Source organism: Salvelinus namaycush, chromosome 3 (genome assembly GCF_016432855.1).
Source record: "Salvelinus namaycush isolate Seneca chromosome 3, SaNama_1.0, whole genome shotgun sequence".
Lineage (NCBI taxonomy): Eukaryota > Metazoa > Chordata > Actinopteri > Salmoniformes > Salmonidae > Salvelinus > Salvelinus namaycush.
The window spans coordinates 10,034,352-10,062,149 of record NC_052309.1 but is presented as its reverse complement, the minus strand read 5'-3'; the positions used below and the strand labels follow the sequence as shown (position 1 = coordinate 10,062,149).

Genomic DNA, 27,798 nt, shown 5'->3' with positions numbered 1-27,798 from the left:
CCTCCGAGTTCCTTCACGTTTAGAATGGCATTCTGGAATGGAACAGCTTTGATGCTAAAACCTAGAAAACAGAATGACATGTAAAGCTTCACACAGAGATATGGCAGACCTTGCTTAATAAGAGGCAAGAGAAAGGTATTCAGCACATCTTCAACACATGTAGGCCTAAAGCACATGTATGAGTTGTGAAAGGCTTATAATTCTGTTCTTTCAGCAGATAGGGAAAATGTCTGAAGGCTCACCACTTAACTAATGAAGCTTAAATGTTTCAGTTCATGGTATACTTGAACGCTGTACTGCAAAAAAAAAAAGTGATATAGGCCTAACTGTGTAAAGAGCATTTGGACTTGAAAAGTGATTTCTTCTGGTGAAGCGAGTCTCACCCGTAGTTGGCCCGATGTTGCCTGTGGCTTCACTGCAGAGTCTGGACAGTAGACTGGTCTTCCCCGAGCCTGTGAGTCCAATACACACCAGGTCATACTCTGGTCTGGGAGAGGGTGGTCCTTTACAGCACAGTGTCCTGAAACACTGGAGGTAGAAGAGAGAGACGGATGAAGAGAAGAGGGACACAGAGGGAAAGAGAGATAAAAAGATAGTGAAGATGGGGTGGAGGGGTGGAGAGAAGGGCTGCAGAGTTAGAGTAATAACAGGTCTGATGGCCAGAGCTAGAGCAGAGCTAGAGTATCTGTGGAATCTGTGTTTTCGTGTTTGGATTCTACACCCACTGATCTACTCTGTGACACTACTGACGTCTGTTCTGCCACCGAATACGCCACTCGCCACTCTGGAGATGTCGGGCAGGATCACATCTGTTAACGCCATCTGTTTCCAGCCAAAGATCATGTAAGATCTGGAGAGGAGAGGAAAAAAAGAAGAAAAAGTCCTCTCTCCTCTTCGCTTTCATTTCAATTCTGTGACACACGCAATCCTGTGACACACCACACGTCTTTGAACTTATATAGCCAGTGTGCTAAGAGAGGATGCATTGAGGTACCATAGTATTAGTACAGGATGTTGTGAGTGAATGTGAACCTCCAGATGTGTTATGCAACATGGTCTAAGTCATTGAGGGACTGTTGCTCCGTCAACATGGAAGATCAAAGAATCCTCAATAGGGGCCTCCTATTGAAACCTCCTATTGAAACCAGGGAAGCTGGTCATGGTCTCACACACACAGTCTCACACACAGTAAGGGCCCCATGGTGGTTATGTCATGTTTCTACACAACAAGCAATGTGCACCCGGTCTCTGGTCCGTTTAGTAGAAACAGATCCCAGGTCCCTCACCTTTATCTGGGTGCTGATAAAGGAAATGACATGGGTCTGGTCAGCTAAGCAGAGTCTGCTGCTCATAGAAGAAACATCACATGTAAAACTGTAAGCTCAGCTCGAACCAGTAGCATGCGCTGCTCTATATAAACAATAGCCCACTGATCTCCCCTTGCGGAAGGAGATAAGACAAGACAAGCCTTTCATGTTGCACAGGTGTTGCACCAGATAAACATGTTCCTCATTGGTACCAATTACAGACCTGTGTGTGTAGCCTAGCAGAGTCTGAAATAGCAGCTTAAACAAATTGATCTTAACATTACATACACAGGAACAGAAAAAAAAGGTAGGTCAGGTTGAGATTTTGAAAGTCGACATCGGTATACCATTCTCAGACTATGAGTGATAACAGCACAGATTCAGGGACAGTGTACTCCACCCATTGACTACTACACCATTACATGGGAAGAGACTGCCCTCTGGTGGTGATGATAGGCACTGTGGCAGCATACACTGAGTATACAAAACATTAGGAACACCTGATCTTTCCATGACATAGTTTTTACCTGGATTCACCTGGTCAGTCTATGATCCCTTATTGATGTCACCTGTTAAATCGACTTCAATCAGCGTAGATGAAGGGGAGGAGACAGGTTATAGAAGGATTTTTAAGCCTTGAAATATGGATTGTGTATGTGTGCCATTCAGAGGGAGAATGGACAAGACAGAAGATCGAAGTGTCTGTGAACGAGGTCTGGTAGGTGCCAGGTGCACCGGTTTGTGTCAAGAACTGCAACACTGCTGTTTTAATTATTTTTAATACTTAATATTAGGAAGCTGATCCTAATATGTAGTATACTCAGTGTATAGTGCTTTTTCTCACATCACTATTATGAGATGGGTGATGGCAGGACCAGTCTGGCACATAATCTCCTAAATATGACATGTTTCTAAAGTAGTTCTAAATAAGATGGCTGCTCAGCTCTCATGACGTAGGACTAAATCACGTTGTTACAAAGCAGACACGAGATGGTTGACAATACTACCGTTTTCAGAACAAATAAAACTAAAAAATTAAAAACTAGACATTCTGATCCTCAACTACCCCGGAATTAGTTAAAAAGTCCATCTTGTGAATTTGTTCATTATTTCAACTCCACCACCAGGTGGCATGTGCCAGCAAGTTCCTTCACTACTGCCCATGTCAATTTTTTCGCTTTCTCTGACTGAGAATTTCAATAGCCTACAAGATTAGATGACCAAGCTCCACTAGCCCAATACCAGACTGGGAAGTCTCCAAACAAATAGACAACTTGACGATGTTTGTATTTAGGAACTCATGGAGAGAGCGAGAGTTGGGGTTAGGAGCATGACCAACAGCTTGAACCAGTCGATCAACAGCCATGACCCCTACTGCAGCCTTGCTATAAGAGATGGTTAGGAGCAACAAGACACACCCACATGTAAAATGTTGGTCCCATGTTTCAGGAGCTGAAATACAAGATCCCAGAAACGTATATATGCACAAAGAGCTTATTTCTCTCAAATTTTGTGCACCTACAGTGCTAGTCAAAAGTTGACACACCTACTCAAAGGTTTTTCTTTATTTTTACGATTTTCTACATTGTAGAATAGTGAAGACATCAAAACATATGAAATCATGTAGTAACCAAATAAGAATTAAAATCAAAATATATTTTAGACTCCTCAAAGTAGCCATTCTTTGCCTTGATGAAAGCTTTGCACACTTTTGGCATTCTCTCAACTAGCTTCACATGGAATGCTTTTCCAACAGTCTTGAAGGAGTTCCCACATATGCTGAGGACTTGTTGGCTGCTTTTCCTTCACTCGGAGGTCCAACTCATCCCAAACCATCTATATTGGGTTGAGGTCGGGCGATTGTGGAGGCCAGGTCCTCTGATGCAGCACTCCATCACTCGCTTTCTTGGTCAAATAGCCCTTACACAGCCTGGAGGTGTGATGGGTCATTGTCCTGTTGAAAAATAAATTATAGTACCACTAAGCGCAAACCAGATGGGATGGCGTATTGCTGCAGAATGCTGAATTCTTCAGAATTCTAAATAAATCACAGACAGTGTCACCAGCAAAGCACCCCAGCACACCTCCTCCTCCTCCATGCTTCACGGTGGGAACCACACATGCAGAGATCATCCGTTCACCTACTCTGCGTCTCAAAAAGACACAGCGGTTGGGAACCAAAAGTCTCAAATTTGGACTCAGACCTAAGGACAGATTTCTACCGGTCTAATGTCCATCGCTTGTGTTTCCTGTCCCAAGCAAGTATCTTATTATTATTGGTGTCCTTTAGTAGTGGTTTCTTTGAAGCAATTTGACCATGAAGGCCTGATTCATGCAGTCTCCTCTGAACAGTTGATGTTGAGATGTGTTTGTTACTTGAACTCTGTGAAGCATTTATTTGCGCTGCAATTTCTGAGGCTGGTAACTAATGAACTTATCCTCTACAGCAGAGGTAACTCTGGGTCTTCCTTTCCTGTGGCGGTCCTCATGAGAGCCAGTTCCATCATACCGCTTGATGGTTTTTGCGACTGCACTTGAAGAAACGTTCAAAGTTCTTAAAATGTTCCAGATTGACCTTCATGTCTTAAAGTAAAGTAATGGACTGTCATTTCTCTTTGGTATTTGAGCTGTTCTTGCCATAATATGGACTTGGTCTTTTAATAAATAGGGCTATCTTCTGTATACCACCCCTACCTTGTCACAACACAATTGATTGGCTCATACGCATTAAGGAAATAAATTCCACAAATTAATGTTTAACAAGGCACACCTGTTAATTGACATGCATTCCAGGTCACTACCTCTGGAAGCTGGTTGAGAGAATGCCAAAAGTGTGCAAAGCTGTCATCAAGGCAAAGGGTGGCTACTTTGAAGAATCTCAAATCTAAAATATATTTTGATTTGTTAAACACTTTTTTGGTTAATACATGATTTCATGTGTTATTTCATAGTTTTGATGTCTTCACTATTATTTTACAATGTAGAACATAGTAAAAATAAAGAAAAACCCTGGAATGAGTAGGTGTCCAAACTTTTGACTGGTACTGTATTTGTTTACATCCCTGTTAGTGAGCGTTTCTCCTTTTATTTTTTATTTCACCTTTATTTAACCAGGTAGGCTAGTTGAGAACAAGTTCTCATTTACAACTGCGACCTGGCCAAGATAAAGCAATGCAGTTCGACACATACAACAACACAGAGTTACACATCCTTTGCCAAGATAATCTATCCACCTGATTAAACAGCATGATCATTACAAAGGTGCACCTTGTGCTGGGGACAATAAAAAGGCCACTCCAAAATGTGCAGTTTTGTCACAACACAATGCCAGTGTGCAATTGGCATGCTGACTGCAGGAATGTTCATTTCTCTACCATAAGCCAACGTCATTTTAGAGAACTTGGCAGTATGTCCAACCAGCCTCACAACCGCAGACCACATGTATGGTGTTGCGTGGGCGAGCGGTTTGCTGATGTCAACTTTGTGAACAGAGAGCACCATGGTGGAGGTGGGGTTATAGTATTAGCAGGCAATGAACACAATTGCATTTTATCAATGACAATTTGAATAGAAAATAATACCATGAAGAGATCCTGAGGCCCATTGTGAGCCCCATTTTTTAAAGGTATCTGTGACCAGATGCATATATGTATTCCCAGTCATGTGAAATCCATAGATTAGGGCCTAATGAATTTATTTCAATTGACTGATTTCCTCATATGAACTCAGTCAAATGAAATTGTTGCTTATTGCGTTTATATTTTTGTTCAGTATACATTTAACTAACAGATAGTTAATCCAGAGATTCTTACCACTGCCTCGATTTGGCAGTCTCGTCCAGAGCATCATGGCATTTGTAGTTTTTTATGATTGCCACATTAGCAGTTAATTAGCATTTCATTTTGGGCGGGTAAATACAGGCAAATATATTGATAAAAAGTCCCCCTGTCCTAGAGATTTACACAATTATCAAAAGCCTACACAAAACACAGCCCTTATTGTAAGTGTTTCTAAAAAAAAAAACAATGGGAAAAATAAAAATGTCGTGTTTGATAGCTAGGTTTTATGGGTAATATGACTCATTCTGTGGTAGTCTATTCAAGTCAGGACTGAGAGACATTTTGAGCATACCAATGAGTTTACCAGTCAAATGACCAGGGTGAGGTTCAGAAACCCTTCCCAGCTAGCACATTTGGTTCATTGGAAGTTGTGGGAATGTACGTTTTTGGTTGTGGGAATGAAGCCATAAGTTTCCTTACAGTTAAAACTTTTTGGGAATGTACATTTTTGTGATTTTTCTATGGTTCTCTGAAAGTTTTCCTGGAAGGTTTTATTAAAAGTTCTGACAACAGAAATGATAGGTTATTTGAGGGTAATTAAATAACGTTCTGAGAACATTTCAATAAGACTTAATAAACAGTGCTAACTTAGTTTGGGTTAACTGTTTTGAACTCCAAGCACAGATAGGACACATGGAAATTAATTTGCTTAGGCATTAATCATGCAAACACATTTGTTTTTTTATTGTGGCATATCATCTTCTGCTCTTTATCAATGGAATTAGTCCACTGTGCCACCAGGAAGCTAGCATGCCATGTTTTTTTAACACATACAAAGCTGTTCATTTTAGTTTATTCAAACAGACCCCGTTTCAAAGGAATCAAGCACTCATTAAGATCAGTTAACAAGATATACGATAGAGTTTTGTTGATGCTGAGAATGAAAAGTATATGTTTTAAAATAACATTCTTAGAAAGTTCATTGAATGTTACCAATGTTGTGGTTTTTATGGAAAGTTTAAATTGAACCATGAAGAAACCTGTAGAAAGCGTTATGCTGAAGTACAAAAATTCCAACAGAAGAACGTTGTTTCTTAATGTTCTGGGAACAATTTGAGAACATTACTTTAAATAGAACCACGAGGAACCCAGTAGGAAACTTTATGAGAAAGTTGTATGCTATATAACAATAGGACAACAATGATCTCCCCAAACTCTAAGAAAACATATGGTTCTCAGAACGTTATGTGTTAGCTGGGTTCTATGGATTATATATCTATGACCTCAACACAACAAGCTCTTCGATATTTGGTGCATGTGCTGGCCACATTCAGTCAGTGTTTAGACTGGAGTAAATACATAATTTTGGAAACATTTAAATTTGTCAGGGGGTGCTGCAGCACCTTCAACAACCCTACCTCCCACGGCTATGTCTCTGTCCTATTCTTAGCTGGCTGCTTGCTGTGACATGAGAGAGACATATCTAGCCTATTCTTAGCTGGCTCTGAAAATCCCTCAGAAAGAAGGAAATGGAGGAGTGTGAGATTACTTCCATGTCATCGGAGCGGATGACACCAGGCTATGTTATGGAAACATTTTTACCTCCTCGCTGACAGAAAAACGCTGCCTTGAGGACAGACAGCGACTATACTGCAGGCAGGGACTGAGCTCTCCAAAACTTCATAATCAACATCAAAACAGACCTAGCTCATAAAATCTGTTTAGGCCTAACATTGGGTTTTAAAGTTAGTTTTTTTTGTCCTATGCAATCAAGTTTGTCTTAAACTTAGTTCATAAAAACAATGCCATTGCAGTTGTAAAGTGAAATGCTACCCATCCCATGTCCTCATTTGCAGCTAGTGTCTTAAGAAATCAGTGCCATGCCAAGACAAACAATGTGAGAAATGGACTTTGTTCTTTAGTTATTAAATACTGACACCTTGCTGGTTAGGTTGATCCTAAGACTGCTGAACAATTAATCAAATTACACCCATCTATGCATAGTCACTTTACCCCTACCTACATGTATAAATTACCTCAACTAATCTGTACCCCCGCACATTGACTCGGTACCGGTATCCCCTGTATAGCCTTGTTATTGTTATTTTATTGTGTTACTTTTTATTTTATATTTAGTAAATATTTTCTTAACTCTATTTCTTGAACTGCATTGTTGGTTAAGGGCTCGTAAGCATTTCACGGTAAGGTTGTATCTGTTGTATTCGGCGCATGTGACAAATAACATTTGATTTGATTTTAATACAGCAAAGCCAGACTTAGGCTCACTCTTGTAGTGGCTGTGGGTCATTTTCTACACCCGCCCACACACCCTCTGAATGTGGAAGATACTGTACCTTTGTCCGATATATTACCCAATAAACTTCCTTATCATGTAAAGATGTGTTCGCTTTGTGTTGATAGAAAAGATAGCAGGTGAAGAAGGTTTCAGTTTGCCTCATTAATAACGCACTACATTTTTACCACTGAACAAACACCACACATTGCAGGTAGGGGAAGAGCATCAGTGAATCAGAACTAGCCTGGCGCCGTACTGTCTGTGCTGTAGCAGACAACTATTCATAATACATCATGGAGTTTGTTGTTTGGTTTGTCGATGAACCATAGACTGCAATGAGTGAACAAAGAGAGGTGTTGGCTAGATACTGAAGCAGAAACAGACTGGACCACTAATGCAAAACTAAGGGTGTAGAATCACAACAGGAAGTTGCCCACTGTGACCGAGGTACCCCCTATTCTGGTCACCATGGTGGGCAGCGCCAAGCCAACGCCAGAGAACCCGGCCTGCTGGACAGGACAGGGGGAACAACAGGAAACAGGTACGGGACTGTGAATTGGAAGTTGAAAAGAAAGAGTGGGACAAACAACTAAACTGAGGAAGTGCACAATTGGGCTTGAAAACAATAAAAAGACGACACAAATCTAACCACATGGAAAACCATACCAGAGATGGATAAAGCACTTCAACCTATACTGGGTCTAGATCCCTCTGGTCTTCTGTCAATGGACACATCATCAATATTAATCTATAGCCTTTAGAATCTTTACGAGAAAGAAGCCTTTCTTTCTCACCTGCCTGAAAGAGATGATATCTCAGAGATACCCTACCCTAAGACAATCAGGAAGTCTGTACAGTACTATGCCATCTCACCCAAGAGACATGGAGAAGTGTACATGAGTACATTAGCCCACATTACTCCTCTCAGTAATCTCTCTCTCTCTCCACACAGTGGTAAAGTAGAGTGCTAATGCAACAGAGAGCAGGAGGGATTTGTTTCATATTTCAGGAGGTTAGGACTCTGCTAAGAGCTAAGCTGTGAGGTGGTCCCCTGCTGTCCACAGCCCAGAGGCCGACTGTTTGGTTTGGCAGAGAAAGCTAGTGTGCGACCCAAATGGAACTCTAGGTGGCCCGGGTCAAAAATAGTGCACTATATATATAGGGAATAGGATGGCATTTGGGATGCAACCCTACAATGCGTTTTTCTCCCTGGCCCTGCATTCAGACTGTCTAAGCTAAGGCTGAAGGCTCAGTGCCTGCTAATCTATGATCGTAATACAAATTCCAACCAAAACACACAGAATGCTGTTCATGAGAGGGTAAATCTTGAGCTAAATCTGAAGCTCATCAGATGAGTAAATCAGAAGCTGTTCACGACATGGGTTGGATTAACCTTCGATTAAGTCTCAAATATCCTTATGAATGTAATGACCAGTCAGTATGGGATTCAGGCTACCTCCTCCACCCAAGTCTCTCCCACAGCCACACAAGTCCGGTAAACATGGCTACCTCCACCCTGGTTAGTGGCACAGATCACTGAGAAACACAAAGCGGACATCAATCAATCTTTGTTTCCCCTAACTCAAAACGGACCATTCAGATCGGCCCATTCCAACCCAGTAAGTTCACACGTTCCCACGTCGTTTTTCTCCAATTGCCTCCTGTTTGGGCGGTTCGTAGCCTAATGGTTAAGGGCGTTGGGCCAGTAACCGAATGGTCACTGGTTTGAACCCAGAGCCCACTTGGGGAAAAATCTGCCAATGTGCCCTCGAGAAAAGCACTTAACCCTAATTGCTCCTGTAAGTCACTCTGGATAAGAGTATCTGCTAAATGGCTAAAATGTTCATGTAAAAATGTTAAGGCCCTCTTTTCCCAGAAGGCCTTAGGGGTGGTTGCCAAGGCGGTATAAAGGCATGGTCATTCTCAGCTGAACAACTGAACTGTGGGTTATTCCCCTAGGCGAGGTGAAATGACCGACTGGCCGGGGTGCCATATCCTGCTTTATCAAAGTGAGGAAGTGCATTGAGCCGGGTGGAGCCCAGTAGCCTATATTCAACATTCTCCCCCAGTCCAAACATCACCACTCCACTGAACCACCAACTGTAGGTTGCTAGATGGACCATACCACTGAGCCTAGGCCCTAACAGGGGTTGGGATTTGAGACCACAGGCTTAAATATTTCCCACCATTTCAAGCTCCAACTGACAGTTTTTAAGCCTTTCCCTGCTGAATTCCCTGCTGTATCGCGATGTTGTTGTTACATCGTAGACCTAGTGGCCTACTGTAGCCTATGTGTCCGGTCTCTGAGTAGCCCACCATCTCTGTTTGTTCCAGTTCATTGAGCACAGATCTCTGAGGCTGTTGAATGAAGATGTCTGACCTCTATAGCAAAGTGCTGGTGATCCCATTTCCCCTCAGGAGGAGAACAGGTAGAACAACGCTATTTTAAACACCATTAGCACGCCAACTAAAGACCAAAGAGCTCTAATGACAGACATTAACACCCACAGCCACGAGCCCTGGCGACTCAACCAAATCTGGGCCCTATTTATCACAAAGCCTAGGCCTAGCTAACCAGAGCCACATTCAAAACCAATCAAACATATCTGCTGAAAAGTGTAGCCTAAACTAAGCAGCCAGTGTTCTGTAATAACAGTATAACAGATATATTTCCATCTGATGGCTTGCTGATAGGTCAACATCTCTCATAGGTCAACTGGCCAAGGAACATCTGATAACTACTGAGTCCAGTCTAAGCACAACATCTAAGATATTTCCACACTGACGTTGGTTGGATTTCATGTCACAATGCAACCTCATACTGAACATATACAGACCAGCCCTGCAAACTACCACACTCATATTACTCTAGCTCCTCCAACACAAATCTAAGATTAAATCACTAGCAGTAGAATGAAGCATCATCTCCTGACTCCTAAGACCAAATCACCAGCAGTAGAATGAAGCATTGTCTCCTGGATCCTGGACTTCGTGATGCGCTGCCCCCAGGTGGTAAGGGTAGGTAACAACACACCCGTCACGATGATCCTCAACACAGGGGCCCCTCAGGGGTGCGTGCTCAGTCCCCTCCTGTACTCCCTGTTAACTCATGACTGCACGGCCAGTCACGACTCCAACACCATCATTAAGTTTTCCGATGACAACAGTGGTAGGCCTGATCACCGACAACGACGAGACAGCCTATAGGGAGGAGGTCAGAGACCTGGCCATGTGGTGCCAGGACAACAACCTCTCCCTCAACGTGATCAAGACAAAGGAGATGATTGTGGACTACAGGAAAAAGAGGACCGAGCATGCCCCCATTCTCAGTGACGTGGCTGCAGTGGAGCAGGTTGAGAGCTTCAAGTTCCTTGGTGTCCACATCACCAACAAACTAACATAGTCCAAGCACACCAAGACAGTCGTGAAGAGGCCACGACAAAACCTATTCCCCCTCAGGAGACTGAAAAGATTTGGCATGGGTCTTCCGATCCTCAAAAGGTTCTACAGCTGTACCATCAAGAGCATCTTGACTGGTTGCATCACTGCCTGGTATGGCAACTGCTCGGCCTCCCACTACAAGGCACTACACAGGGTAGTGCGTACGGCCCAGTACATCACTGGGGCCAAGCTTCCTGCCATCCAGGACCTCTATACCAGGCGGTGTCAGAGGAAGGCCCTAAAAATTGTCCAGCCACCCTAGTCATAGACTGTTCTCTCTGCTACCGCACGGGAAGCGGTACCGGAGCGCCAAGTCTAGGTCCAAGAGTCTTGTAAACAGCTTCTACCCTCAAGCCATAAGACTCCTGAATAGCTAATCAAATGGCTACCCAGACTATTTGCATTACCCCCCCCCCCCCTCCTCGCCCCCTCTTTTACACCGCTGCTACTCTCTGTTATCATCTATGCATAGTAACTTTAATAACTCTATGTACATGTACACTACCATTCAAAAGTTTGGGGTCACTTAGAAATGTCCTTGTTTTTGACAGAAAAGCACATTTTTGGTCCATTAAAATAACACCAAATTGATCAGAAATACAGTGTAGACATTGTTAATGTTGTAAATGACTATTGTAGCTGGAAACGGATGATTTTTTATGGAATATCTACATAGGCCCATTATCAGCAACCATCACTCCTGTGTTCCAATGGCACGTTGTGTTAGCTAATCCAAGTTTATCATTTTAAAAGGCTAATTGATCATTAGAAAACCCTTTTGCAATTACGTTATCACAGCTAAAAACTGTTGTTCTGATTAAAGAAGCAATAAAAAACTGGCCTTCTTTAGACTAGTTGAGTATCTGGAGAATCAGCATTTGTGGGTTCGATTACAGGCTCAAAATGGCCGGAAACAAAGAACTTTCTTCTGAAAGTTCTCAAGTTCTCAACATAAGTAAGCATTTGTAACTAATACAATTTGATTTGATTCCTAAGGTCAAATCACCAGCAGTAGAATGTAACATTGTCTCCTGACTCCTAAGATCAAAACATTCTTCCCTAGCACAGCTGGAATGTCAGAGTTCAGGTAGCTTCCGCATCCCATGTCCTTGAGCAGAACATTCCAAACTCCTGCCATTCCTGAAGATAAACATGCCTCCGCACACCTGTTTCGAGTTGCCTTCTGGAATCCTGCCTACCTGCCTGGAGGCAGAGGGTGAGATGCCATGGAGCAGAGGTTGGTCTCTGCCTCACCCCAAACTGCTCTCTCTAGTTACAGTATAAGGCAAGTATAATCACCTATACCCCTCAAACTCAACTCTGGACCTTGAAGCCAGTTCCACTGCATTTTTTTCCATTGTTCCCCTCTAATTAGGGACTGATTTAGACCTGGGACACCAGGTGTGTGCAATTAATGATCAGGAAGAAGAGAAAACCAGTAGGCTCCGGACTTCGTGGGGTCAGAGTTGAGTACCCCAGACCTATACAATCAACACACACGTCAAGGGTGGGGCAGAAGGAAAGAGGCCATATACTGTATGATCCAACGAAGCCAATCACACTAACATGAGACTTATCGTCAACGTACCAACAGACAGGACAGGAGAAAGGGAGAGACTTATCATCAACGTACCAACAGACAGGACAGGAGAAAGGGAGGAAGATACATTCAAAGCTATTATGTTTAAGACGCATGTTATTGTCCTTACCGTATAGGCGGCAATCCTGCAAATGCATAGGGTGAGATGCATGCACTCAGACATTGTCCACGGCTAAAGACGCGCTTTCCTCAACAACCAACGAGTCACTGACAGCAACAGACAGAGGACAGTCAGAGAGAAAGACCAAACAGAGACCGACAGAGCAGCAGGAGGAAAGGGAGAGGACTCTAGTCAGAGTTATGATCCAACGAAGCCAATCAGCAGCTCTCAGAAACTTCATCTGGGAAATAGAGGCTAGAGAGAGAGTATAGGAGAGACAGGACATCTGTTCACACTAATTTAGATCAAACGACAGTTACGACACTGGTGGTGCAGCAGAGAAGGCAAGGGCCAGTATGGCTGCTAGGCTGTCTGATCTATAAAGGGTTGGACTACCGGATCACAGACAATTGCTCCATTTCCCTGTCAGACATCCATGTCTAGTTTGAGGATCAAAAAGGTCCTCATAATACAGTCAACATGCGAAAACGTCAAACGTCCTTCCAAACCCTGATTCCATTGAGCTGCAGAAAGCTGGTAAAGTCTAAGGCCCTGAAGAAGAGTTTATTAGAAGCAGATCTGAAAGGTAGGCTAATTATGTTTGCTGTCTGTTCTCTCAAGCTCTGTCTCACACTATTATCCTCAAAACCTTTCCATACGAATGTGAACCAATGGGCTAGCCTTTCACTCGTCTTGGTAATGTTTTACAAACTGGTTTCCACATCTCGCACCAATACACTATCTTAGCTGCTAGCCAATCTGACAACAAAAGGGAGGCATATAGGCTGGCTATTTTCCATGATGCTTTGAGTGAATTTAGAAAAGGATGAGTCCAAGCTTAATTAGTATTATAAGGATAATACTCTAATAATCTAACTCAGACTGACTTATGAAAAAGAGGGTACACCACACCATTTCAATGTGGATAATATTTGTTGGGCAACGTGATGATATGAGTAATAAAGTATGGTCACATTTCATTTGCACCTACCCTTTAGAATGACTTTGATAGCAACAGTGAATCTACTTTGTTTTTAAGTGGGGATCTCGCAACAATCATTCTCACGATAGCACATTTGAAAGTGACAATATGATAGCTAAAATGGGCTTGGTTAAACCCTGGATGCGAGACCAAAGGGTAGCTGTATATAGATACATCTCCAGTAGGTGCTGCCCAGCTTCTTTTTTTAATAGTGGATATAACGTTGAAGATCTGACATTGTTTTAAAAGGTACAAATTCAACATAGACAATTCTTGTATAAAATCTGTTGAAATCTGGTTACCATGATGACATAATCCTGTAGTAAAATGTTACCCTCAAAACAGTTTTACTACATTGATTAATTTTTTCAAATCCATTGTATTTTCAACATAGATCACACGTCACAATATGTTGAACGATTATATTGAGACGTCGTCGATTCAACCAGTTTGTGCCCAGTGGCAAGAGAGGACAGATCCAGGAGACTACAGATGCACTAGTCAAGGAAGTTACATATTTTCTTAATGAGTGAGAGGAAAGAAAGATTGGAATCTTTGAGACTCTAGAACAGAACTGTTTACACCTGTGGTTCTTAATTCCATCCATAGAAAGAGCTGAAATTAAGACTAGATCCAAAATGACCTCACTTCTCAAACAGGATGTAGTATATCCAAGAGTAGGCAGATTTCATAAACAGACAATGTAGCCTACTACTGTACACAGATATCTTCCCAAGAGCCTTTGGCAACAAATGAAAACACTGCCATTGAAATTATAAGGTGTGACTGATTCCCCACATGATACCAGACCCATATTTAGATAGCTTATTTAGATTACATTTATGCATGCTATATGGCTGTGATCTCTATGTGTTTGGCCTATCTCTGATCATTTTCAAGATCTGTGTTACAAAACTAGGCCTGCGTGAAGTGAGGCCATGACGTCAACTGTGTGCGGATATTTTGTCCTATTGCCCTGCTCCGTCATTCAGTCACTGTGGACACTAGAATCTGTTCAGGAGTCAAACGTCACCATCTGACCAGCTGCGTTAAACAGATGGTCTGCAACCTAAATGGCACACTATTCCCTATTTAGTGCACTACTTTTGACCAGGGCCCATAGTAGTGCACTATATAGGGAATATGATTTTATTTGGGACCCAACCAAGGGCAGAGTTAGTTGTCTATCCTTGCCAGGACAAAATCTCCCATCTACTGAACGATACTACCGGTTTGTCACGTAACAAGAAAAATGAAGGGGATCGATAATATCATGATGATTTCTTCCACCGGAGAATAAAAAGCACACTGTGTTTTAAGAGCACAGCTGAAATCAACAGCCTCTTTCATGGAGGTGACCTGTCCTTCTGCGAGGTGAGGTCAGATTATAACAATGCAGAACATTCTCAAAGGCCTTTTTTTGAATAGCACACACTGTGTCAGGCCAAACCCAGAACTGAATCCGTGTCCCTAATACAACAATTGAAAGGAATGGAGCGAGGATGTGCAAAGAAAGAAGTTGTAAAATGTGAATAAAATAAACACAAAAGCAGCACGCACCGTGTCGTCCATCTCTGATAGCGGAGGAAGCGCAGCTCTCTGAAAAAACACAACTGCCAGTTAAACAAAACATTGGTCTCTCGTCTCCGTGCCAACTGTTAGGGGCAGCGGGTCCACCGATTCCATCTAAGCTAAAAATCTCCTGTGGATCCGTTTTTACCCCATTAAAACAGCTGTGCTCCAATAAAGTGTTTCCTCTACACAGTCTATGGAAAATTGACTGGAGAGAGTGGCTAATCTTTAATTTAACTACAGTATTTACTGCCTCTGGTCAAGTAGTCTAGTGGGGTTCAGTTCCTCTCCATGAAGACTCAGAGTAATATCACTAGCCTGATCCCAGATCTGTTTGTGTCGTCTTGCCAACTCCTGTGGTCATTGTTTAGCGTGACACAAACAGATCTGGGAACAGCCTTGTGTAGGCCTAATACCACATCACCGCATTGTCTGTTACAGTAATAAGTTCCAATGGCCCTGCAAGTTACAGAAGGTCATTTCCATGGAAAAGGACCCATGAGCACCAACATGTGAAGTTCCTAGAAGCATATCAAATGTGGTATCAAATGAAAGCTCAGAGTCTGTATTTCCCATTAAAAAAACGTGGAATAAGCAAAGTGTTTGATTTCTGGTGTCACAGATGGAAAAGGGGTCTTAAGAAAACATCTTAAAAAGGTATCAGAAATACATCAAAAACAGTAGTAAAGGCCCCTGACAACTAATATCAACATTTACATTTTGTTTTGCAGGAATTATTAGCATTTGGTAAGTTTACGAAATATTCTGTACTAGTGTCTTGTCATTCTGTATCCAAAAACCCACATATCTAAGATATTTTCTCATTTCGCTCCATCAGGATTATGAAAGATCACAGTAGTAGAAGGAAAGGAAGACCGTCCAATCAGTTCGTTTTTACTGATAACAATTTATGAAATATTAAGTGATTAATACGTGCCGTGAAAAAAAATCTGTAACAAAAAATCTGCTGCTCCAGTTTCAACTGTTCTGCCTGCAGCTATGGAACCCTGACCTGTTCACCGGACGTGCTACCTGTCCCAGACTTGCTGTTTTCAACTCTCTAGAGACAGCAGGAGCGGTAGAGATACTCTGAATGATCGGCTATGAAAAGCCAACTGACATTTACTCCTGAGGTGCTGACTTGTTGCACCCTCGACAACTACTGTGATTATTATTATTTGACCATGCTGGTCATTTATGAACATTTGAACATCTTGGCCATGTTCTGTTATAATCTCCACCCGGCACAGCCAGAAGAGGACTGGCCCACCCCTCATAGCCTGGTTCCTCTCTAGGTTTCTTCCTAGTTTTTGGCCTTTCTAGGGAGTTTTTCCTAGCCACCGTGCTTCTACACCTGCATTGCTTGCTGTTTGGGGTTTTAGGCTGGGTTTCTGTACAGCACTTTGAGATATCAGCTGATGTAAGAAGGGCTATATAAATACATTTTATTTGATTTTGAACACAATGACTGCAATTGAATTGGCCACAATGAGAAATTATAATATCAATAATAATCATAAAATAAAAACATTTAAAAAGGTGATTTTTATTTTACAATAATCTCAAAGTGTATAAAATATAGAAAAAGAGTTTTAAAAATAAAACATATATCTAACCATGTAATGAAAGCAACAATCAAAGTCTAGTGGGAAAGGTAGGCCAGCCGAGAGAGATGGGTCTTAAGGCCTTCTTTAAAAATCTCCAACCGTCTGAACAGCCCTGAGTTTATCTGGAAGGGAGTTCCAATGGCGTGGTGCGTAGGAGGAAGAGGCACTGTCGTCCCCCATTGTGCCGAGCCTTCTCCTGGGGGCATGGAGCAGTAGAACACAGTACAGTAGAGCAAAGTAAAGTAGAGTTCAGTGCAATGGAGTATAGTTCAGTACAGTACAGAGTACAATGGAGTATAGTTCAGTACAGTGGAGCACACATGACTAGATTACAGTATGATATAATGGCCTATATTCTACTGAACTACACTCTACTTGTATCTACTGTACTCTACTGTGCTAAAATATACTCCATTGTACTGAACTCATACTTTACTGTACTTTACTCTACTGACATGTACTGAACTCTACTGTACTTTACTGTGTTTTACTGTGAAACATAGACGTCTATGATTGGTAAAGATCTGGTCCTGTCTGGACCAACCATATTTGGTCTTGTTTGGGGGCAGAGATAATTATAATTGCCAGTGTGTAGAATTATACCCAAACATTCAAATGGAGGATATTACAATTTTCTACCTATTGAAAATACATCCCCATTAAGAGAATGCACTCATAATGATGCATTTCTGTATAGAGGCGGTAGAGGTCAATCCAACTCTGGGAAAAACTATGGAATTTCCATTGCAACGCGTGGGGGAAAGAGCCGTGGGGAATGATACCAAGTCTCCTCATTAAAATGTGCCTACATTTAGGTTTTTTATATGTGTATTTTACACTATGTTGAGGTAAAAATCTGAGTATGATGTTTGTATGGATGTCAACCCCAATACATGTTCATGTCATCGTTACCAATCAACTGCATTATTGTTAATAAAAACTACTTTGGCTACCACCACCAACTTCTGTATGCTAGCTATGCTACCAGTTTATACAATCGGGAGTTAGCATTTAGCAGTCGCTTCTTCTAAAACTGAAAAAGGGACAACTTCTACATGTTATGCAGCGAAAACAGACTTAAGTAACCACATTGTGGGCCTGTTACAATACATAAAATGATGACGGATTGGATGAATATCCATGTTGTTAGATCAGGTTTGTTGAATGTGCGCCAATCTGGTCAATGGAAAGCATGCATTCAATTGGCTCCTTTACCACATCTATAGTGCAGAAGATCAAGGACCTATGATGTTATTCCGTTACCGTCATTCTGATACTGGAAATTGATCTACTTCACTTGTTGTAGTTCAATAACCAAAAGAGCCTAGATATTTAAGAGTTTTTGGAAAATGTGGTCACATAAACTGAGGGAGTTTTTACTGTCATTCTGTTAGAAAACTTTGCATCTGCACTGCTCCTCAAGTAAATGTGTTTTAGTAAAAATATTCAGTGGCAATTGTTAAAAGTAGACTTCTGCATATAGGTGTATGGTTTGTTAAACTTTGCAATCAATGGCTTGGCATGTATTGTGAGTCTCTGTTACCGTGGAATTTCCCCGAATCAAATGACAAAGGAGAACACCCAAGATACCTCTATTTTTGGAGTTGTTACCTAAACAATCCCTTTTTAAGTCAAAACACAGGCTTGTTTACAACAGTCCACGTATGCCTGGAGAGGGTCTGGTTACAAGGAGAAGACTTCATCACAAATAGTCGTAAGAGGCTCTCTGACTACAGGACTTTTTCCTTGACGACCAAGAGAGCTAGTGGTGGGATTTGCAGAGACATGCAAGTCTAGGTCTAGTGGTGCAATGTAGCCTAGTGGTTAACAGCAGTGGTGGGGAAAGTCCTCAATTGTCATACTTGAGTAAAAGTAAAGGTAACTTAATAGAAAATTACTTAAGTAAAAGTGAAAGTCACTAAGTAAAATACTTATTGAGTAAAAGTTTACAAATATTCGGTTTTAAATATACTTAAGTATCAAAAGTAAATGGAATGGGGCCTCCTGAATGGAGCAGTGGTCTAAGGCACTGCATCGCACTGCTAACTACATTAATACAGATCCTGGTTCGATACCGGGCTGTGTCGCAGCCAGCCGCGACTGGGAAACCCATGAGGCGACGCACAATTGGACCAGCGTCGTACGGGTTAGGGAGGGTTTGGCCGGCCGGGATGTCCTTGTTCCATTGCGCTCTAGTGACTCCTGTGGTGGGGCGAGCGCATGCGCGCAGACACGGTCGCCAGGTGTACGGTGTTTCTTCCGACATATTGGTGCTGGCGTCCGGATTAAGCGTGCATTGTGTTAAGAAGCAATGCGGCTTGGTGGGGTTGTGCTTCGGAGGACATGCGGCTCTCGATCTTCGCCTCTCTTGCAGCGATGGGACAATACTGTAACTACCAATTGGATATGTTGAAATTGGGAAGAAAAAGGAGGTAAAAAAATATCAAAGTAAATGGAATTGCTAAAATGTACTTAAGTATCAAAAGTACAAACCATTTCAAACTCCTTTTTTGACAGATAGCCAGGGGCACACTCCAACACTCAGACATAATTTACAAACAAAGAATTTGTGTTATGTGAGTCCGCCAAATCAGAGGCAATAGGGATGACCAGGGATGTTCTCTTGACAAATGTGTGAATTGGACTATTTTCCAGTCAAAATGTAACAAGTACTTTTTATTTAAGTCGGTTAAGAACAAATTCTTATTTACAATGACGGCCCAGGAACAGTGGGCAGAACGACATTTTTTTTTTTTTTTTTTTTTTGGGGTGAACGACAGATTTTTACCTTGTCAGCTCAGGGATTCGATCTAGCAACCTTTCAGTTACTGGCCCAACGCTCTAACCACTAGGCTACCTGCCGCCCAAAATGTAACGAGTACTTTTGGGTGTCAGGGAAAATGTATGGAGAAAAAGTACATTATTTTCTTTAGGAATGTAGTGAAGTAAAAGTGAAAGTTGGCAAAAATAGAAATGTAAAGTACAGATACCCCAAAAAACTACTTAAGTAGCACTTTACACCACTGTTTAAGAGCATTGGGCCAGTAACCAAAAGGTCGCTGGTTTGAATCTTCGAACCGACTAGGTGAAAAATATGTATATATATATTTATGTTTTATCACATACACCCGATAGGTGCAGTGAAATGTGTTGTTTTACAGGGTCAGCCATAGTAGTACAGTGCTCCTGGAGCAAATTAGGGTTAAGTGCCTTGCTCAAGGGCACATCAACAGATGTTTGACCTTGTCTGCTAGGGTATTCGAACCAGCGACCTTTCGGTTACTGGCTCCATGCTCCTTTAAGTCGCTCTGGATAAGTGCGTCTGCTAAATGACTAAAATGTCAAGTGTAAATGTAGGCCTGTACAATACTGCAGGTTCATCATCTTTCTCCTTCCTCCCTTGGTTTGCAGCCTACATGTTGATCTATTTTAAGCAGCCTTCCTTCCTTTCTTGAGGAAATGCTCCATCCTACGACATTTTCTTATCGGTTCTTCCCATTGGAGAAAACACTTTACAGTTCAAGGGACAACATATTAATGAATGGCATGATTCTGCAGACAGTCACAACGACAGGTCAAAAGCCCTACGTGTATAGATGGGCTAAAGGCTAGCCCCCGAACACAGCAAAACAAGCCTGGTATAGAGTACACCCCCCACCCGTTACAGATAGCCACTATCTTGTCATGTCCAACATACCCCATGCTGACCCCTGAAACGTCATCAGACCTCTAAATGACATTATCACACCCCCTGTATGACGCAATCGTTTGCTATTTTTTAGGGACTATCTCCTACAGATGTGATAGATTTGGAAGGCAGATGTTGACATGTAAACACAAACCCATGAGAAAAACACAACAGTGCACGCACACACACACACACACACACACACACACAGAGAAAGAGATATGATTAAGTCCCCAAAATGTGTCAAAATATTAGAATGAGGAAAGTCTAGCTTTAAACACAAACCCACTGGTGACTGCTCCCCAGATAATAATCTCAGTCTGACAGCATTACCCAACAGTATGACTACACTACTGTGGCTCAAAACTGAATCACAAAACCAAATAGAAGGGAGGTCCAATATTGATTGGCCCAGCTGCAATGGTTGAAATTGCAGACCAGATAGATTGACCCTTGTACTGGGTTCTCCAAAGCTAGACTGAGCCTCCAAATCCCTCAGTGCTCAAATATTTATTTATTTTTGTTTGGTTTTTGAAGGGGGAGGGGGAATTGGCCTATGCCAAATCGAAAATAAATATCATATGACAACATGACAATCAAAGAAAATTACCATACCAGAAAATCCATGAAATACTTTAGTAGCTTGACGTGCTCTCCCAAAACAGAAATTGGTTGATGGTTGGCGTATTCCAGGTAAACCACTCTTTTCTCCTAAACTAGCTAGGCTAAATGTACACTCGGAATTCTATGCACGGCCTTCTTTTCAAATGGTTTTGTTTTGGTCCCTAGCAAGAATCCGAGTTTGGACTGTAGGATACACACAATGTTGCAGGAAATATGGAAAGCGTTTTCATGCGAAGCGTAATGAAAGATATTCGAGCGAAACTGCGATAATCGCCGAGTCTTCATTTGGTTAGATCCGGTCATAGGATTCCTATATGATTATATTACAAACGTTTTAAATTCTATACATCAAAGTAACAATTATTTGATGCTATACTATCGAGTAACTTCTGACTGGTTCAAATCAAAACCTCAACCACCGTGTCGAAACTTGGTAATATCCCGGAAGCGTACACATGTTAGTCATCTTGGATTTTATGATATCCCCCCGCTTGTCACTGGACGTCACGTGACTTTGTACAGTAGACGCTTCGTGTACTTTACTGATGTTACCTTTCTGCAGGGCTATCCCATCCGCTACACTATTTAAATCTAGCAAGGTTATTCTTAGAAAAAGATGACAATTAAACGTAGCCTCAAAGTGAGAAAATGTAACCCCTTCTCTAATAATGTGCGTGTAGGGACCTCTAGTGGTTAATACGTGACAATACACCAGAGCACTGTGAGCAAACAAACTATTTTATGATTAGGGATACATGTAGCCTAATTTTTTATTTTTTTATACAATTTAACAATGAATACGAGGATGACCTTTTTCAAACATCAAATATGGGCCGACATGGCACAGAGTAAATACCTTTTTCAAACATCAAATATGGGCTAACAGCACAGGTAACAGATTTTTAAAAACAATGTTAAACTTCAAGATCTTATATGTTGCATGATCACAGTCATGGTATAATTTGAGGTTTTAAATATTATTGGTCTACTTGAATGATATAACAAATATGGGAACATTGATTATTTAAACAAAACAAAAACATATCCTGGCTATAGAGGCTCCACCAGATGCATTGCAAATGCTTTAATCCTTTGAAAATTGTGTAACAGACAGACTCCAGTGGCTTGAAGCTCTGCATGCAGCATGAACAAAAATATTACTATAACATCGTTATAACGATATGGTCTGTTCGTAAAAATATGACATCATTGTAACAATATGGAAACTTGACCAAACGTATTGCTCGCTGCTGTGTTGCCTGCTGAATGCATATCTCAGTGGTTAATGTAGCCTAGAACTAGCTCCACCCTCGATTTTTCAGGATTCTTTCGTCTGCGGACTAGTCCTGTTACGAGCCTTTAGCATCTGGAATAGGACTTTCTCCGTTGTACCTTTTCATGAAGAAAAAGAAGACATTGTTCTTTGACTTTCACGCATGCGATTAGACTACAGAGAATACAAGCGCATGTTTTACAACTTGAAATGTATTTTCGGACGATATTCTACAGCCCAATTGCAAAGGACTAAAACTAAAAAAGAGTTTGGTGCTGAATACAAAGTGATACGGTGGTCCGATGGCTCGCTCGCATGACTAATTAATAGTCTATCAGGACTCGGTCGCGCGCTCCCCTGTTGTTTGTGTTATGAACTATGGCGTTTAGGGCAAGAGCCTTGTACGACTTTAGTTCGGAAAATCTAGGAGAGATATCGATTACTGAGAACGAAGTTGTTACTTTATACAGCGAACAAGACATAGAGGGATGGCTAGAGGGAACAAACAGCAGAGGGGATACTGGTCTTTTTCCAGCCTCATACGTGGAGATTCTCAGAAATGAATCATCTGACATCTCGTCCAACAATAATGGCATGTCGGCGGATCAAGGTCAACCCGACTCCCCATCAAGTGGATATGATTCATCATACTATTCCCAGTCCCACTCTCGTGCTGAGAACATTAAAGATCCGACCCACTCCGCTTATCCTGTGCAAACTCCCCAGCGCCATGGTTACCAGACCAGTCAAGGTAGTGATGATGACTGGGATGATGACTGGGATGACAGCTCTACTGTGGCGGCTGAGCCTGGCACTAAACATGACAATGATAGAACTAGTTCCACAGCATACACAGTGACTACTTCGTTGCCTGGGAGACGTGACAGTGCCCAAGCCAAAAGTTCAGCAACAATAGGTAAAAACCTCAACAGGTTCTCAACCTTTGTGAAATCTGGCGGAGAGGCTTTTGTATTGGGCGAGGCGGCTGCCTTTGTCAAAGATGGGGACAAGATCTGTGTTGTCATGGGGCAGTATGGGCCAGAGTGGGAGGAAGACCCATACCCGTTTGCCTGCTCCATCGATGACCCCACCAAACAGACAAAATTCAAAGGCATGAAGAGTTACATGTCATACAGACTGACTCCGTCCCACACCCAGAGCCAGGTGAATAGAAGATACAAGCACTTTGACTGGCTCTACGCTCGACTTGTGGAACGCTTCCCTGTCATCTCAGTCCCCCATCTGCCTGAGAAACAGGCCACTGGGCGCTTTGAGCAGGACTTTGTCTCCAAACGCAGAAAAGGTTTGATATGGTGGATGAACCACATGACGAGCCACCCTGTCCTGGCTAGATGTGACGTCTTCCAGCACTTCCTCACCTGCCCCAGCACAGACGAGAAGACGTGGAAGATGGGCAAGAGAAAGGCAGAGAAGGATGAGTTGACTGGCGCTAACTTCTTCCTAACCATCTCCACCCCGGCTGTTCCACTGGACCTACAGGAGGTAGAGAACAAGGTCGATGGGTTTAAAGCCTTTACCAAGAAGATGGATGACAACTGCCTAGTGGTGAATGCCACCATCAACGAGTTCGCTCGGAAGCAGATCACCGGCTTTAAGAAAGAGTATCAGAAAGTGGGTCAGTCTTTCAAACTGTTGGGCCAAGCCTTTGAGATGGACCAGCAGTCCTATTCTGTAGGACTGAACCGTGCCATAGCATTCACAGGAGAGGCCTACGAGGCTATAGGAGACTACTTTGCTGAGCAGCCCAGACAGGATTTGGACCCCATATCGGATCTGCTGGACCTGTACAAGGGACACCTGGCCAACTATCCTGATATCATCCATGTTCAGAAAGGTACAGTATGATTATGTCACAGCTGTCTCTGCTCTAGAAATAGAGTCCATAGAATGGTCAAAGACCCTCTAAACGTTGCAATTTGGCTGCACTCTCATAGGCATTCTATTTCTAGGGGTCATGTTATGTTGATGATGAACAAAAACACATTTTGCCTTGGCTTTCCTGGATATCCCTCGCAGCAAAATGTTTTGTGTTTTGAACATTACTTCAGATCACGTAACATGACACACACATGTTTTGTATTATGTACAACTTTTGTGCATCCTGGCAAAAGTTTGCTTTCACAGTTTTCTCTGTTGAGTAATGCTGAAGAATATGGCCTTGAGGCATGACATTTCATTCTCTGTCCTGAAAGAGAGTTGAGAGTTTTGTCTCACACCCAATGAAGAGTGAGATCAGAGGTTTGGACTCTGCTGAAGGAGCCTATAATCACAGCTCAGGGCTCTTAGAGCTAGGTATAGTCTTCAAGGAAACGTGGTTACCAACAGAACTCTTTAGTTCTCATTTTACTAATGGATGCAACGTTCTCTTATTTGTCACTTTGTAATAGATTTATTAAATAGTAGGCACATCAATATGAGGTGCCATTTTGTAACATGCTGTGTAGTCCAGGTTCAGTTGTGACATTGAAGGTTATGTTAGCCTACATCGGCATAGAATTAGAAGGAGGAGATTCCGGGGCCTCTTGTCCGGCGTTTCCCTGGGAATATTGGAATGCGGAATAGCCTCAGGATTAAGTGATTTTCCTCTCCAAGGGTGGGGATCTGGGGAGCTGCTGCACAATATTGCCTGGACACATTTCTTCCACTGGCACTGGTGCAGAAGTTCAGCTTATGATTGACTGGCTCTGTGATTGCATGCAAGCGCCGAAAATAACAATGTCCAAGTTAATTTAATATCGTTAGTATATTTATTCTTCCAAGTGTGTGTGTGTGTATGTGTGTGTGTGTGTGTATGTGTGTGTGTGTGTGTGTGTGTGTGTGTGTGTGTGTGTGTGTGTGTGTGTGTGTGTGTGTGTGTGTGTGTGTGTGTGTGTGTGTGTGTGTGTGTGTGTGTGCGCGTGAATGTGTGTGTGTGTGTGTGTGTGTGTGTGTGTGTGTGTGTGTGCGCGCGCATGTGTGTGTGTGTGCGCGCGTGTTGATTTAAATTCCCTAGATAAGGCCTGGAGTCTAATGGCTTTAGATAAGGGTATTCACTAAAGCAGCGGAAAAGTCTTTAGGTAAATCTTCCACTTGCACATTCAGAGCTCAAGTACACTATATATACAAAGTATGTGAACACCCCTTCAAATTAGTGGATTCAGCTATTTCAGCCACACCCATTGCTGACAGGTGTATAAAATTGAGCACACGGCCATGCAATCTCCAGAGACAAACATTGGCAGTAGAATGGCCGGGTTAGGTCGTCATTGTAAGTAAGAATTTTGTTCTTAACTGACTTACCTAGTTAAATAAAGGTTACTTTCCAACAAGTCAGTTCATTACATTTCTGCCCTGCTAGAGCTGCCCCGGTCAACTGTAAGTGCTGTTATTGTGAAGTGGCAACATCTAGGAGCAATAACGGCTCAGCCGTAAAGTGGTAGGCCACACAAGCTCACAGAACGGGACCGCCGAGTGCTGAAGTGAGTAAAAATTGTCTGTCTTCGGTTGCAAAACTCACTACTGAGTTCCAAACTGCCTCTGGAAGCAACGTCAGCACAATAGCTGTTCATCGGGAGCTTCATGAAATGGTTTTCCATGGCCAAGCAGCCGCACGCAAGCCTAAGATCACCATGCGCAATGCCAAGCGTTGGGTGGAATGGTGTAAAGCTAGCCGCCATTGAACTCTGGAGCAGTGGAAACACATTCTCTGGAGTGATGAATCACGCTTCACTATCTGGCAGTCCGACAGACGAATCTGGGTTTGGCGGATGCCAGGAGAACGCTACCTGCCCGAATGCATAGTGCCAACTGTGAAGTTGGGTGGAGAAGGAATAATAGTCTGGGGCTGTTTTTCATGGTTCGGGCCCCTTAGTTCCAGTGAAGGGAACTCTTAACGCCACAGCATACAATGACATTCTAGACGATTCTGTGCTTCCACCTTAATGGTAAAAATTTGGGGAAGGCCCTTTGCTGTTTCAGCATGAAAATGCCCTGTACACAAAGCAAGGTCCAGAACAGAAATGGTTTCGTCGAGATTGGTGTGGAAGAACTTGACTGGCATGCACAGAGCCCTGACCTCAACCCGATCGAAAACCTTTGGGATGAATTGGAACATGGACTGCGAGCCAGGCGTAATTGCCCAACATCAGTGCCTGAACTTAGTAATGCTCTTGTGGCTGAATGGAATCAAATCCCCGCAACAATGTTCAAAAATCTAGTGGAAAGTCTTCCCAGAAGAGTGGAGGCTGTTATAGCAGCAAAAGGGGGACCAACTCTATATTAATGCCCATGATTTTGAAATGAGATGTTCCACGAGCAGGTGTCCATATACTTTTGGTCATGTAGTGTATGTGTCCTTCACGGCAACAATTTAATTGTTCATATCTCATTACAACTATTGCTGTTCTTAGCTATTCACTTATAAATAGGTTGTTCAGTGTTTGTGGCCTTCGATAACCATTTAGCCACAGTACTCCACAGTGTAATCAGCTGTAAACCAGACAGACTGCTTTGAATTAGACGATTATAACTATGTGTGAGTGGCACCACGGAGCATTGGCTTTAGTCTACTACTATATGGACAGAGAGCTGAGGGAATGAAACCAATTGTCAACTCTTCTTTCTGAGTCATGTTAAAACTTTTCAAAGGGACAGATTCATGATTCAACCAGAGTTTGCTTGACTAAATATAGTATTTTTCCTTTTCACCATTAATAGGAATAGCTTTGATACCCTTCTCTTGAACCCTTTCCCCACTCATCTTTTCCCCGTTCCATCTCCTTCTTTCTCTCCTCCACCTATCTCCCCAGGTGCCCTTACCAAAGTGAAGGAGTGCCAGAAACAGGAAGGGGAGGGATCAACCATCAACGAGCGTTGTAACATCATTTCCTGCGCCACACTGGCTGAGATCCAGCACTTCCACCGTACGCGCGTACGTGACTTCAAGAGCCAGATGCAACACCACCTCCAGCAGCAGATCAGCTTCTTCCAGAAGATCACTGGGAAGCTAGAAGAGGCACTGCAGAAGTACGACGAGGATATCATATAAGGGCCTGGAGAGATGAGCATGGATACAGAGGGATGAGGAGAGGAGGAGGGGGACTAAGGGAGAGAGGAGGGTGGATACAGAGGGATGAAGAGGGGGGGGGGGACTAAGGGAGAGAGAGGAGGGTGGATACAGAGGGATGAAGAGAGGAGGAGGGGGGACTAAGGGAGAGAGAGGAGGGTGGATACAGAGGGATGAAGAGAGGGGGGGGGACTAAGGGAGAGAGAGGAGGGTGGATACAGAGGGATGAAGAGAGGAGGAGGGGGGACTAAGGGAGAGAGAGGAGGGTGGATACAGAGTGATGAAGAGAGGAGGAGGGGGGACTAAGGGAGAGAGAGGAGGGTGGATACAGAGGAATAAGAGAGGAGGGGGGCTACAGAGGGATGAAGAGAGGAGGGGGGCTAAGGGAGAGAGAGGAGGGTGGATACAGAGGGATAAGCGAGGAGGGGGCTAAGAGAGAGAGGAGGGTGGATACAGAGGGATGA

At 42.7% G+C, this 27,798-nt stretch overlaps 1 protein-coding gene and 1 long non-coding RNA gene across 2 annotated transcripts; one reads left to right on the top strand and one right to left on the bottom strand.

Annotated features, from left to right (window-relative positions):
- LOC120044923 lies at positions 1–21,452 on the bottom strand. The gene is made up of 3 exons (XR_005476600.1): positions 20,988–21,452; positions 384–528; positions 1–61 (listed from the first exon to the last, which is right to left on the bottom strand). It is a non-coding gene; the product is annotated as an uncharacterized LOC120044923 (long non-coding RNA).
- On the top strand, positions 20,839–27,352 carry LOC120044922 (sorting nexin-18-like). Its single transcript, XM_038989660.1, has 2 exons — positions 20,839–24,124; positions 27,078–27,352. The coding sequence occupies exons 1-2, from the start codon at positions 22,648–22,650 to the stop codon at positions 27,314–27,316; spliced, it is 1,716 nt and encodes a 571-aa protein (XP_038845588.1). The 5' UTR covers positions 20,839–22,647; the 3' UTR covers positions 27,317–27,352.
- The last annotated feature ends 446 nt before the right edge of the window (positions 27,353–27,798 follow it).

Coding starts and splice junctions, on each gene's coding strand:
- LOC120044922 (XM_038989660.1), top strand. CDS start 22,648: ATGGCGTTTAGGGCAAGAGCCTTGTACGACTTTAGTTCGGAAAATCTA. Junction 24,125..27,077: donor TATCATCCATGTTCAGAAAG/GTACAGTATGAT, acceptor CTATCTCCCCAG/GTGCCCTTACCAAAGTGAAG.